This window comes from Erythranthe guttata, chromosome 14, assembly GCF_056151865.1.
Source record: "Erythranthe guttata isolate IM_541 chromosome 14, IM_541, whole genome shotgun sequence".
In the NCBI taxonomy this organism is placed as follows: domain Eukaryota; kingdom Viridiplantae; phylum Streptophyta; class Magnoliopsida; order Lamiales; family Phrymaceae; genus Erythranthe; species Erythranthe guttata.
The window spans coordinates 2,873,731-2,888,404 of record NC_142546.1 but is presented as its reverse complement, the minus strand read 5'-3'; the positions used below and the strand labels follow the sequence as shown (position 1 = coordinate 2,888,404).

The following is a 14,674-nucleotide window of genomic DNA, read 5'->3' as shown; positions in this document are numbered from 1 at the left end:
ATTTTTTTGCTAATTCAAATTAAACTCAAGACAATTTATTAATTAAGTTTTTAGATTAATGATTTGATAAGCTTAACAAGCCCAACAAATCTATTAAGACTTACTTGCTCCAGCCCAACTGACCAGCCCCTAAAGTTCATATGAAGGCCTCTTTATAATCTTCGATTAAATTGTAATTTTCACACAAACAACGTTAAATAACGCACAGTCTTCATAATTCTAAAATACACAATTGATCACCTATGTTTTTTGTTATAACTAAATGAAAATACATTAAACGAATTTGAAGTTACAAATGTCCATAATAGGTTTTAGAAGACAAACAAGAAAAACAATGAGCTCGGTCAGTGCGGTAAGCACTCTTAGATGTGAAGCTCACCGACTTAATTCTACTAACACTAAGTTCTTTATCAATGCACGATGGAAATTTAATTGCATGTCGCCTACAAAGTTAGTGTTACGTAGGTCGGGCGAACATGTAACTTTTATTTGGTCAATTATGAAAGCTCGTGAAAATTTCTGGCGCAGGCCGCCTAGAATGTGGAATAACTATAGCCTTCCCGAATAGCTCTATACCTCGAGAAATTCTCGAGCTATCCAATTCGAGTGAGTCACATAAAATAATATTTCATTTTAGAATATCATAATACAATATAATTAATTAATCTGGCATTTTATAAGGTAATAACTAATAAGTGTGACCAAATATTGCTAGTTAGTTGCCAAGGAATATGTCATAAACAATAAAATATAACAACCAATTAACCACATAATTTGGCATTCCTTGTCTCCTCCGCATCTTACGACACACACTAGGACAGACTGTTGTGAAATTTTCAAATAATTAAGGATCATTATACTTGCTTGGTCTGTAAATTCTTAAACAAATCAAATTCTTTATTTAATACAGCCACTAATTTTTATTTTATCATAATCATTATTTAATACGGCCACTATTCTCATTATTTAATCATAAAGTAACTGCATTATTGTTTGGAAATTAGATGTTGCATCTGGCTACTTACACTGAGAAAATTTGAACTGTAGATCAACATATAATCATGTACAAAGAACCATGTGCATGTGTGGTTAGTGCTTAGTGCTTAGTTATTTAATTACACGCATATGCATGTGTGTTTAGTGTTTAGTGGTTAGTTATTTAATTAAATCTACATTTCAAATTAACCAGATATAGCATCTAATTTCCTCATAATCTATTTTTAGTTGTTTAATTTGCAAATAAGCGCTATAATCTGTAAAGCACATCAAATGTTGCCTTTTTTTTTTTAAGTTGATTTTCGGCTTAATCCTACTTTGCACCCTTGAAATGGAGCATTCTTTGCACTCTTGAAAAATAAAAATAGCACATTGCACTCTCAAAATACAATAAATCATTCACAATGCAACCTCAACATAATCATAAATGATAATTCATTTTTTATTGGTTTTTTGTTTTCCGGGTGCAAAATAACAAATTAAATTGGTATTTTATTCAACCTCCAACCTAATTTCAAACGCACAAAAGGCGAAAAAATAAAAATCACAACGGATAATTGAAAAAAAAAATAATCTTACAAAATAAAATTAAATAAACTTTTATCACTAAATTATTCGAGTGATAGATCTTTTATTGTAATTGGTGGAAATATTAGGTAGAAATATTTGGAAGAAAATATGATTTTCAGATAACTTGATAACGAAATAGCTGAAGGATTTTTTTTCGTAAAATATATTTTTGTGATAAAAAATGTAATTTATAAATACCACTAAAAATATTAATTACTTTTATTAACTCTAAAAATTCATGTGAGATGCATTATGCATGATATATTGAGTTTCGAGGGCGCAAGGTACTATTAATTTATTTTGAGAGTGCAAAGTGACAAAATAGTATATTTTAAGGACACAAAGTGGAATTAAGCCGTTAAATACATTATTCATGCAATCTACTGTATACACATTAAATGATTAAATCTATTAATGCAAGTCTATCTTAATTAAATTCAATTGATGTATACTTGTAGGAATAAAATTGGCAAGAAAGCAAGTTAATTGACTTTTAGTTCCCCAGCTGTGAAGAAACATTTAATTGACCAATCACAAAAAACCCCTCTAATAATTGCTTATAAGTTATAACTAAGGAAAATTGCAATCTGCCCCTCTACCTTTACAACTTTACTGGAGGCCCACATTTTATAGGAAAATAACCAAAACATCCCTTGGAAAGGAGGTAGCCAATTAGAATTGACCTCCTGTCCCATTTTGGCTAAACTTATTTTAAACAACTAATAAGATAAACTGTTATGTCTTATTTTAAAAATTAATTTTTATAGTATTTGGATAATGAACTCATATGCTGTTTTTTACTCATTATAAGATCTTAAATAAAAATATCGAATAAATGAACTTTTTAAAAAATTAAAAGCTCTCCAACAACTTATTTTAATTTTTTTTTAACAAAATTGTCAAATAATTTGGAAGAATTTATAACCTCTTAAACATCTTATAAGTTTTTTTTTTAACTCCAAACACCCTCTTCGAATTCAGCGAAAAGTCCAAATGGAAATCATAAAAAGATTCCCTATTAAGTATTTTAAAATGAAAGCAAGTACTCGTGGTATTAGAATAATGATGGAAAACGAGGTAAATGTGCAATTTTCATAACTTCAATATTAATTTATACTAGAAAACTTTTTCTTTTTGGAGGTATTGAATTTCCTCGTGGTGGGGTATTTTTGCTTTTTGAACAAAAAGTTGGGGCAATTTTATAAACATGCTGAGAATATTATGCATAATAGTGTTGAGAGCATCATGTATAATATAAGTTACACTTTTATTAGTAAAATCAAATGTTCAGTTTTGAGGCCAATGGCGATTAATTTAATGGTTGGGGTTAATTCTAGTGCTACGTCCAGTAAAGGTTACACTTGATATTTTTTTTTACTGCTTGTAAATATACATCAATTTGGATTTATATGTGTTTGTGTGTATATAAATGGTAAAATTTACGTGGTGTATTTCACTCAGTGTAGTACAATATAAAGAGTGTAATGTCTAATGGTTCGAGTTTGATCCGTCTTTTGAACACCTTTTATAAGCAAATGATACATAACACGGTTAAGTGCATATAATCATGTATCACGTAAAAGGTGGTCATGTTGGTGGAATAAGTAAAATCGTGTTAGTTAACTCTAGTTCGGATTCATTTATCAATATTTTTTTATATTTAGCTCGCCACATATTGTTAATGTGATCCGGTGTATATGGTTATCTTGTCAATTAAAAATACAATACATAATTTTGTCAAGGCTTCCTTTGGTTGTGAACATTACTCATAATTAAATGAATAATTGAACTTTGTTTAGTGTTTAGTATCCCAATAACTTATCGGGTCGATTAGTAAATATTATGTTATTATAGTTTATTTCGCATTATCTTACGTTTACACAACATGCATAATTTATTATATAAGCTAATTATCCAATTAAGTTAGCATGTTGTAATGATCATTTGTAAAAAAAAAAAAAGAAATTCAATAAAAATAGTATTTAAAACATAATACTTGTGATAAAAAATACACTATAATTGGATGATCCTTGAGTAAGATAATACTAAATTAAACTTCAAATAGTTGTTAGGTATACGAGAACATGTGCCAAGTTAGCATGTCAGAAAATAAATTATTGTTTTAACGAGAAACAAATGGACGAATTCTTTAATATTGTTTAACGACAGGGGTCATTTCGTTGTATTTTATAGTACATGGAGGTATATGCCACACTAATGATAGTACAAGAGTGTAATTTGTATTTAGCCATTGTAATTTGGAGGTATAATGGAAAATTGCAAATTTCATCCTTCAAGTTTGCACTGATTCTACATTCAATTATCCATGTTCATAAAAGATTACATTTGATCCTTCATGACTCACGACTCATAAGTCATGTTTCAATAATTTCACATTTTTTGTCATTTTCATCAATTTACTGTTAGCCCGTTAGTTAAGGCAGTGATAAACACACGCTTGATTCCATTTGTACTCACAAAAAAATGACGAAAAGTACTTACAGTGTTGAATTTTAAAACATGAGGGACCAAGTGTGTTTTTTTACAACCACGTGGGACTAAATATGGAATCCGTACAAACTTGAAGGATTAAAACTGTATTTACAGGGTAAAAATACAGTTTTTCGTCCCTCATGTTTAGAAAATGCAACACTTTTAGCCATTTCCGTTAAAACTAACGGAATTAAGTATGTGTTCAATTAATCACTGCCTTAACTAACCAACTAACGTTAAATTGACAGAAATGACCAAAAGTGTTAAATTATTGAAACAAGTTAAATATGGAATAAGTGCAAACTTGAGAGGTGAAAACTACAATTTTCTCAATAACTATATGATAATAAAAGAATTTAAAAAAAAAAAAGAAAAAAAAAAAAGAATTTGAAATAAATGGAGGAGTGGTAGTATAAATCCAGCAACCCGCTCACTCCCTATCCACTCATTGAATAAACCCGAGTTCCATTAATTACTTCTGCTAATTATCCCTATCTATCAACATGTCTAACCAATCAACAAAACCCCTCCCCGGAGAAATCCAACCACCACCACCACCAACCACCACCACAATGTCCGCCGCCACCCCATCTCCACCCCTCCTCCTCCCGATAACCACCACCACCGCCGCCACCAAAACGAAGAAACTCACCCTCATCCCCCTCATATTCCTCATCTACTTCGAAGTCGCCGGCGGCCCATACGGCGAGGAGCCCGCCGTCCAAGCGGCGGGCCCACTCCTGGCAATCCTAGGGTTCCTAATATTCCCCTTCATCTGGTCAATCCCCGAAGCCCTAATCACGGCGGAACTCTCCACCGCGTTCCCCGGCAACGGCGGCTTCGTGATATGGGCCGACAAAGCCTTCGGCCCCTTCTTCGGCTCCCTTATGGGAACCCTCAAATTCCTCAGCGGCGTAATCAACATCGCCGCCTTCCCCGCTCTCTGCATCGACTACCTCAAACGAATATTCCCAATATTCGCATCTGGCCTCCCCCGTAACCTCGCCATAATCACCTTCACCCTCGTCTTCTCCTTCCTTAATTACACCGGATTAGCCATCGTCGGATACTTCGCCGTCGGATTAGGGGTTGTTTCATTAGCCCCCTTTCTGATTATGTCCGCAATCGCAATTCCCCAGATCCACCCCCGCCGTTGGATTAGCCTAGGTCAAAAGGGCGTAAAAAAGGACTGGACTCTGTTCTTCAACACTCTGTTTTGGAATCTCAATTTCTGGGATAACGTGAGTACAATGGCCGGAGAAGTCGATAAACCTCACAAAACCTTCCCCTTAGCGCTACTCTGCGCCGTGATTTTGACCTGTTTGGGCTACATCATCCCTCTCGTGGCGGTAACCGGCGCCGTTTTGGTCGATCAGAACGATTGGGAGACAGGATTCATGGCGGACGCCGCGAAAATGATCTCCGGCAGCTGGCTGAAATTCTGGATCGAAATCGGGGCCGTATTATCGGCGATTGGATTGTTCGAGGCTCAATTGAGCAGCAGCGCGTACCAGCTTCTCGGGATGGCGGATCTGGCTTTCCTGCCGAGATTCTTCGCGCTGAGATCGAAGTGGTTCAATACTCCGTGGGTGGGGATTGTGCTCTCGACGGCGATTGCGCTTGGGGTTTCGTACATGAGCTACACGGACATCGTGGCGTCGGCGAATTTCCTGTACAGCTTGGGGATGCTTCTGGAGTTCGCGTCGTTTCTGTGGCTGAGGAGGAAGTTTCCGGCGATGAAGAGGCCGTACAAGGTGCCGCTCGGATTGCCGGCGTTGGTGGTGATGTGCCTGGTTCCGGCGGTGTTCCTGGTGGTGATAATGGCGATCGCGACGAAGACTGTTTATCTGGTGAGCGGGCTGATGACCGCCGCCGGGATTGGGTGGTACTTCTTCATTAAACTCTGCAAGTCCAGAGGGTGGTTTACGTTCAAACGAGTTGACGACGATGAAGAGGACCTTTGACACGTCACCCTCATTATTATTTATTTATTTTTCTTTTTGTTTTTAGTGATGAATATTTAAATTCACAATTTCTTGGAACGAAAGAGAAGTGTGAAACACATTTTTTTTGATAAATCGCACTTTTATCCCCTATAGTTTGAACTTTGTGCATATAACTCCTTAGTATTTTTAATACGACACACGACTTCCTTGAATTTTAATACAAACAGATAACTCTCTTATACTTCAAAAAAAAAAAAAAATCTTCCTGACGAGCGTGACTATTTATTAAGTGGAATACCGTAAGTGAATTATGTGCTTATATTAAAAATACACAAAGTTCAAATTGTAGGGGGTCGAATACTTATATTGAAAGTAGAAAGGATTATGTGCACAAAGCTTAAGCTATAGGGGGTTAAGTGTTATTTATTTATTTATTTTTATTTTTTTTGAAAAACAAATGCATTTATATTGGGATATGGGGTTTTGTGAGTCAAATCAATTTTTATTTTATTTTCATGAATAAATCACCTTATTATATTATTAGGTAATTGGGTTGGTTGATGTATATTTTTGTAATATATATAGCTGGCATGCCCTGCATGGCAAGCAACTTGTCTTGATATGCTATTAAATTGTCAAATATACTAGTTAATAAGAGTTTTTCAATAAGTCTCGAGTACGTGATTGTTTAAACTTAATAAAAGACATTTTAATTTTAATCTGAATTATGAGTAATTCAGTTGAGTTTGATTAGATTAATACGGATCGAACAAAAGATATTTTCAAAGTTACAAGTCCGATATATGTTAACCAATCGAGAGTAATAAAATTATGGTGTATTTTATAAAAAGATTTGTTAGAATTTTTATTTACATATAATTTGTTAAGATATTTTGAATAGTTGTGTTTTTAATGAATTGGTTTCTTTCTAAATAACACATCTCTTCATTAATCGATTACATTCAAAACAACAAAACCCTCCATAAAGTGACGCTTAAATATCATAAAGACAAAATCCAACCAATTTGTATACGATTTAACAAAGACATTTAAGAAGTCATTCCTAATTTTTTTTTTCCGTCAAAATTTTGCTCCTATGTTTCGAGTTTGCCGTGGGCTCCGTATTTGTGCAAATATCGAAGTATCCGGCTGTCATATATTGGGAGATTACTATACCGTGTACAACCCAAAAATGTCGTCTCAAGAACATTCCAATTTGCAAGTCTCGGTCGATTTGTCACTTTTCAAAATCGCTCCTACAAAATCAGTTTTAAAACCATGTCAACCCACAAATGTATCTCTCTCTCAAATCCGAATTTTGGCCCCATAAATTTCCAACCGACGATGGTGCTTCTCGAAGTTGTAACTTTATTTTCTATACTATACATACACAAAGGAGTTATGAATCTGTTTCTACAATCCTTTTACCTTGCACACGTATTTCAATGACGACTGGTTTTCTCGAAGGGACAATTTATTCTTCGACAGTCAAAATTTCATGGGCTACCAACTATTGAATTCCTCTCGTCGAAGCCTATCTTTTATTGATAATTTCGTTAATTTTGATTGTCAAAACTTTTTCTGTGATTTTTTCCATAGCGCGTGCAGAACCTTAGATGATTGATGCCGACTAGGATTTTGCTAGGAGGCGCGTGGGGTGGGAGTACTTGATAATTTGGTCTACAATTTCATAGCATCTGCAGCTATGGCCTCTCTCTATTAATTTTTATTTTTTATTTTTTAGTATTTTAAAATTTCATCAATTTTTTGTTCACTTGCACTAAAATTCGATCGAGGGCAACATAGTTGTTTTGCCTCTATCTGAGATCGAAAAAAATAAATTAGGGTTGAATTTTTCTCTAATTTAATGAACACCGGTATGTCAAATGAATCTTTTTTTAAGGGTGGTTATATACGCAGGCGCTATTTTGACGAACAGGCACATTTTTACCATAATTTTCTACGATCGGATGCAAGAGCTTCCCGATCTCCAATACGATCCGGATCATCCGGATTGTTCGACTTCCGACCCAAAGCTTCCATTAAACTCTTTACATTTTCCCGTAACTTGACTCGTTAAACTCTTCCCTCTACCTCCGGCGATCTACAATTTAAAAAAAAAATGAATTAGTATTTAATTTAAACAAAAAAAATTTAGAAATTAAAAAAAAAAAAAAAAAGTTGCTCGTGTGAAAACACGCGAGTAGACCAATTTTACTCGCGTGCAGGCACGCGAGTAAAATAGATCTCCTCGCGTGTTTTCAGACGAGCAGCCAAAAAAAAAAAAAATTAAGCTCGTGTGATTTTATGCGAGCTCGATAAACTGAGCTCGCGTGGTTTCACACGAGCACAAACCCTCTGTTCGCATAATAACACACGGCCTCAATTTTTTTCAATCAAAAACATACGAATTTAAAAAAAAAAATATTACATTCATCTACTCGCGTGGTTCTACACGAGTAACTCCGCTGTACTCGTGTAGAATCACGCGGGTAAAACAAAATGCTTCGTTTTAAAAAAAAATTCAATAATCGTAATCTACGTAACGAAACAATCAAAAAAATATAAGAATTACCTCCGATCTCTTATCGTCTCGGTCGGGATCTGAAATCGAAGTATAAAAGCTTGAGAGACTTTTTGTGGAAATTTACCTTTTATTTTTTCAAGAATGGAAAAAAAAGTGCCTGCACGATTAAATTGTGCCTGCACAAATCGTTTCAGTTTTTTAAAGTGGACTTTTTGGTGGTTTGTTAATAAAAAGTAATAAAAGAAACAGTTTCTAATTTCTAAAACAATAAATGATTTTAGAGGCCCATTAGTATCTAATATCCGGTTCAGCCCATATCACCTCTTTTCAGAGAAGATTATACCGAACCGCGAGTCAATATCGCACGAGTCAACTCGTCCGCGTTCAACCCGATTGCAATACCAATTTCCTTCCGATTGGGATCGCGTCATCGTGCAAATACCAATTGCTTGCTTCGCTTAGAAGTTTTACAAGTCGAATTTTCCCAGCCTCTATACAATTACAGGTTCATTTTCTCTCTCTTAAATGCACCTATATATACATACATACATACATACATACATATTTGTGCGTGTAATTATTGTGTGTGCAGTAGTATATAAAATCTTCGCGACTCACTGGATTGAAGTCGAGGTAGTGAATTGGATCTTATGGCGTTTTTTTGGAAAAACAATTTTCTGATAATTGTTTTTTTTTCCCTCTATATGCAGTGGTGTAGGGTTTCACTTCGAAAAAAAATAGTGGGCAAAATTGCAGCTTTACTGTGATTGAATCTGAATAATCGGCAAAAATGATGTCATTCGAGATGAACGATCGTAAAAGTAAGTTTTCATTCCAATTTTGCCCCCCACCCCCGAAATTAAGCGTTGACAATTTATGATTTGGGGATTATTCAGATTGGGTTTGTTGCTGTAAACTATGTTTGGATGAATTTGGTTAAGTATTATGGATTTGAATGTTATGTTTACCGATTAAATCGTATGCACAAATTCATAGTTTGATGATTCGTTTTTCTATTTATTTTTTTTGCCGAGGGTTTTTGTCTCTGTTATGCTTCAAATGTGCAATAATAATACGATGTAGGCTGATCAAAATCATTTTTTGTGCGTTGATGAAACAGAAATTGGACTCGGTTTGACGGGGTTTGGAGTATTGTTTTCGTTTTTGGGTATTATTTTTTTCTTCGATAAGGGACTACTTGCAATGGGAAATGTAAGTATACTTTTCTAGCAAGCGCATCGATTTTTCGAGAAGTATTACTTTCATCCCCGATCTTCCTAATGTTGTTTCAATTCCATTCCAACAGATCCTGTTTTTCTCGGGAGTGACGCTAACCATTGGACTCAAGTCATCTGCTCAGTTCTTTATGAAACGTTCTAATTTCAAGGTTTAATTTTTATTTTTCCTTTTCAAAGACGCATGTTTTTTTTTTAAATGTTATTGCTCCCGTTTTTATTTATTATAACTTATGCCTTTTGTTATATTGATTTCCAGGGTACGGTTTCATTTGGTGTTGGCTTCTTCTTGGTCGTCATTGGATGGCCCATCATAGGGATGATTGTCGAGACGTATGGCTTTATTATACTCTTCAGGTATATGACTGCTTATAATATGCAACATTTCAGCATCAATTCTGGTTTATTTTCCTTTTTTTTTTCTTTTTTGTTTTTGCGAAAAAAGGTGTTAATAATTTTAATTTGTTTACTTGCAGTGGCTTCTGGCCAACAGTGTCTGTTTTTCTGCAGAAGATACCTCTCTTTGGTTGGATATTCCAGCAACCTTTTGTCAGATCGGTATGATTTCTTTCACATCTTTTTTAATTCCATTTAGTTGCTTCCAATTGTGGAATTATGAAAGATGTTAAAATCTTTCAACAATGGAAAAAAATCGATTAATTGCACTTTAGTATGGTTTGTTTGAGTCACTTAGCTTTAGACCCTGTCAAAGACTTGCAGAACTTTGCAGGAAAATTAAGGATTTATGCTTTGTTAAGAGTCGAAATGTAACCTATGTTTTGTGTTTGCTTTCGGTCCAGTATTTTTGTGAATTCTCCCAGTAGAATAATTCGTATTCGTGAGCGAAATTCCATGTTTTGGTGAAGGTCGCATTTCCTGTATCCGGATGTTGTATTATGAGTTCCGAACAACATGTAATTAGACATTTCACCAAGTTAACGGATCATTAAAGTATGTCCAAAATTCCTGGAAAATAGAGAACCTTTGTCCTAATAGCAGAATCGATTAGGCACCCGCACTCTGACTAATATGAAGCACTTGATCAGTTGTTTGCATGTTTTTCTTACTAGTTAAGGGATTTGTAGAATGTTATTATGTGATGGTTTTCACTTTTCCGTGTACGACGACCTACATTACCCTGCATGGAAAAATCAGCCCCCCATAAAATATTATGTCGTGTAACAAGTGCAACTATTTTGCTTTGCAGTTTATGGATCGTTATCGTGGGAAAAGAGTTCCAGTGTAAATTTAGCCGTAGTAAGCGCAAGAAGGCTTGTCTGGAGCCCACTTGTAAGTGTTGTAAAATACGGTTTGGCCAGCGTTTCAGTACTAGCTGATGACAAATATGGTATACTTGGTTGATAAATGGGCTTGATTTTGTACATGATTTCTTATTTCAATTCTTTTTTCGCTTTTCATCAATGGAAATTTAAAAAATCAATTCTTTTGAGGGGATACATAATATAGCATCCGTCATTTTTGTTTACCGGTTTATTAGTGAGGCTTGTAGATTAGTTAGAAGCGCGATTCATATCTATGGACGATGTTTTCTTAGCAATTATTGAAATTTGTGTTGGCATTTTAATTGGTTTTACTGAATTAATTTTCTGTTGCTTCACAAATACATACTGTGTATCTGATGAAGCTCCTTCTTGAATTGATCTCTGAACACTCTCCGCAGTAGCTTATTCGACGCCGTTCGAGGGAACTCATCTACAATCTTCACTTAACCTCACCTGCTCAACAAATAATAACAACTATTTACTAATTAAAATAAAATAAAAAGAAATGAAAAAAAAAATAAGGTAAAATATCAGCAATATAAAGACCCAAACCTTGAAGAAAGGGCTGAGGTTGGTCTGAATAGGTTTTGTGAATTTCATGTATAAGATATCACCGTTCGGTGGTGCAACAATTACAACAGCAGTTTCGAGCATTCTCTCATTGGCAAAGTTGCACACACGCTCGATTTCCACTGAGCATGTCTGTGTACAAGAGAATCACTACTACAAGTAATCACCATCTTTACTAAGGCCTGTTTGGTTGATACAACGGGATTAGACAAGATAACATTATCCGAATCTTACATAATTCTTGATTTTTTTTCAATATTCCAAGATAAGCTCATTCTTTAAAAAAAATTGGGACTAAACAAAATAATAAATCGGCCAGAATCTTATTATCTTATTAGTTTGTTACATATACTCTGTTCATGAAGGAAAACGGAAGTGGATAAATTTGTACCGAAAAATGTAATGTACAACCAGAAAAATATATCAAAAAAACTGATATACTAATGAAAAATTAATGTAGATTATTTGTTGAGTTATAATAACATTTTGTTTTCATTATTACATAATAATTCTAATAATATCAAATACTATAGCTGATTTTTTGATATCTTCAGTATTTAAATTGAGAAAATGGGCTATTGAGCTAAAAGAAAAAGTAAACGACTTATGACAATTTATAATAGGGCATATTACAAATAAGCCCATCAGTGGGAACTTATTCATAAAGAGATCCAGACAATATTCTCCTTTACCAATAAGTCCACACATGGTCCAGATTTATGTAAAGGACTAAAATAACCCCTCTTACTTTATATGCTCCAATTTCATCCTTAACTTACTTTAACTTCAATTTGACCCCAACTTTCACAAATTATTCAATTTTGACCCAAAACTTTTTTTTTTTCACAAATTTTTTTTTTTTCAAAAACTTTTTTTTCCCGCCGGATTCCGGCGTTGACCGGCGGTCAACGCCGGTCTCCGGCGTTGACTTTTTAATTTTTTTTTTTTTTTTTTTTTTTTTTTTTTTTTTTCCTTCCGGATTTTTTTTCCGGATTCCGGCGTTGACCGGCGGTCAACGCCGGTCTCCGGCGTTGACTTTTTAATTTTCTTTTTTTTTTTTTTTTTTTTTTTTTTTTTTTTTTTTTCCGGATTTTTTTTCCGGATTCCGGCGGTCAACGCCGGTCTCCGGCGTTGACTTTTTAATTTTTTTTTTTTTTTTTTTTTTTTTTTTTTTTTTTTCTGTAACTTTTTTTTCCGTTTAAACAGCAATATTGCTGTGAATGACAGTAATATTAACTATATTACTGTTAAACACAGTAAAATTAACTAAACTATAGTTTAACACATTGATATTGCTATATTAATCTCTAGCACATTAATATTAACACAACAAAATTCATTATTATTGTATAATAAAGTAATATTACTATGTTGTCCGTTCAACAAATGTAAACAAAATAAAAAAAACCAAAAGAATTAATATTACTGTGAGTGACAGTAATATTACTATAGCAACAGTAATATTACAATAGTAGACAGTAATATTATTACGTTACTTCGTGAATAACTCGAACAAAACAAACACCCCAAAAAAATAATAATATTGATGTTGTTGACAGTAATATTATTGTGTTTACAGTTATTTTACTGTCAACGACAGTAATATAATTACGTTGACTTGTCAACAAATCAAAAAAAATAAAAAAAATAATAATAAATAAAAAAATATAATATTGCATTAATTTACTGTCAACGGCAGCACAATTACATAAATGTAATGTCAACGGCAGTACAATTACGTTAATTAACTATCATTGACAGTATAATTACGCTAAATTACTGTCAGTGACAGCACAATTACGGTCAACGTGTAGCGGCGGGCGTGGAAAAACAAAACAAACCAAACAAAAAAAAAAAACTTAAAAAAACACTAAAGAAAGAGACCGCCGGAAACCGGCGAAAAAATCCGGAAGAAAAGAAAAGAAAAAAAAAAGAAAAAAGAAAAAAAAAAAAAAAAAAGAAAAGTCAACGCCGGAGACCGGCGTTGACCGCCGGTCAACGCCGGAATCCGGAAAAAAAATCCGGAAGAAAAAAAAAAAAAAAAAAAAAAAAAAAAAGTTTAAAAAGTCAACGCCGGAGACCGGCGTTGACCGCCGGAGACCGGCGTTGACCGCCGGTCAACGCCGGAATCCGGCGGCAAAAAAAAGTTTTTGAAAAAAAAATTTTTTTTGAAAAAAAAAAAATTTTTGGGTCAAAATTTAATAATTTGTGAAATTTGGGGTCAAATTGAGATTAAATTAAGTTAAGGATGAAATTGGAGCATATTAAATTATACTCCAAAAAAAAGTCAAAATTGAATTTTTGTGGTCAAAATTGAACTTTTATGGACAAAATTGATTAATTTGGATTACAATTAAGAATTGGGTATAAATGATTGAGGGTAATATTGGGATATACATGAATGTTTCCTTTAGTTATAATAAATATTAAAGGAATGGGCTTATTGGTGAAAGAGATATGTCCCCTATACCTAGAATAATAAACATGCTTGGTTGGGGACTTTTGCATAAAAATCCCTTTATAATAATGTTAGAAGATTTATAATAATGATCTAGAGAGTCTGTGTTAGAAGATTTATAATAATGATCTAGAGAGTCACAGACCACCGTATGATTAAATTAATCACGATGCATCCATTAAAGGTGGAGTAGTATAAATATGAGCAAATCGTCCCAGATAGATCTTAAATAGAAAAGTATAAGGAGTACATGATATACAATTGCAAGCGATTCTGAGTAAGCTGGACAATTCGTTGTACACTATATCCAATTCCTACACCGATTGCAACTATAAGACTTGTAACTCTTGTAGACAATGATTTCATAATTGTGGAAAATGGTCCATTTTTCGGACTGTGTACTCATGCATATGGTGATATATGAGTTTATGTATACTTGCGCCCTTTAAATATGATTCAGCTACCATTTTTTATTCTTACATCTCTCCGTCTTGAGTGCCATTTTTTGTTTCTTAGGGCAACTACAACAATAGTAATAAAAAATGAGTACTCAAATGTCTATTGATTATTGCTACAGTGTTTTAGTTATTGAATAA

The 14,674-nt window shown here is 33.8% G+C and overlaps 2 protein-coding genes across 3 annotated transcripts; both read left to right on the top strand.

Moving 5' to 3' along the window:
- Nucleotides 1–4,430: 4,430 nt before the first annotated feature.
- On the top strand, nt 4,431–6,148 carry PUT4 (Amino acid permease family protein). The gene has a single exon (XM_012988797.2). It carries the CDS (start codon nt 4,563–4,565, stop codon nt 6,021–6,023), a length of 1,461 nt encoding a protein of 486 aa, XP_012844251.2. The 5' UTR covers nt 4,431–4,562; the 3' UTR covers nt 6,024–6,148.
- A 2,713-nt stretch (nt 6,149–8,861) lies between these two features.
- On the top strand, nt 8,862–11,352 carry LOC105964269 (vesicle transport protein GOT1). Of its 2 annotated transcripts, none has more exons than XM_012988795.2 (7): nt 8,862–9,037; nt 9,243–9,353; nt 9,653–9,744; nt 9,839–9,919; nt 10,027–10,124; nt 10,244–10,325; nt 10,975–11,352. In XM_012988795.2, exons 2-7 carry the CDS (start codon nt 9,323–9,325, stop codon nt 11,011–11,013), a joined length of 423 nt encoding a protein of 140 aa, XP_012844249.1. In that variant the 5' UTR covers nt 8,862–9,037; nt 9,243–9,322; the 3' UTR covers nt 11,014–11,352. The 2 variants fall into 2 exon arrangements, with proteins under 2 accessions (XP_012844249.1, XP_012844248.1); XM_012988794.2 differs by having other exon boundaries at nt 8,899–9,165.
- Nucleotides 11,353–14,674: the final 3,322 nt, after the last annotated feature.

Excerpts from the sequence above, each read along its gene's own strand:
- LOC105964269 (XM_012988795.2), top strand. The coding sequence starts at position 9,323 with ATGATGTCATTCGAGATGAACGATCGTAAAA. Across the intron at positions 9,354-9,652 it reads CGAGATGAACGATCGTAAAA|AAATTGGACTCGGTTTGACG; the intron begins GTAAGTTTTCAT and ends TTGATGAAACAG. Across the intron at positions 10,326-10,974 it reads AGCAACCTTTTGTCAGATCG|TTTATGGATCGTTATCGTGG; the intron begins GTATGATTTCTT and ends TTTGCTTTGCAG.
- PUT4 (XM_012988797.2), top strand. The coding sequence starts at position 4,563 with ATGTCTAACCAATCAACAAAACCCCTCCCCGGAGAAATCCAACCACCA.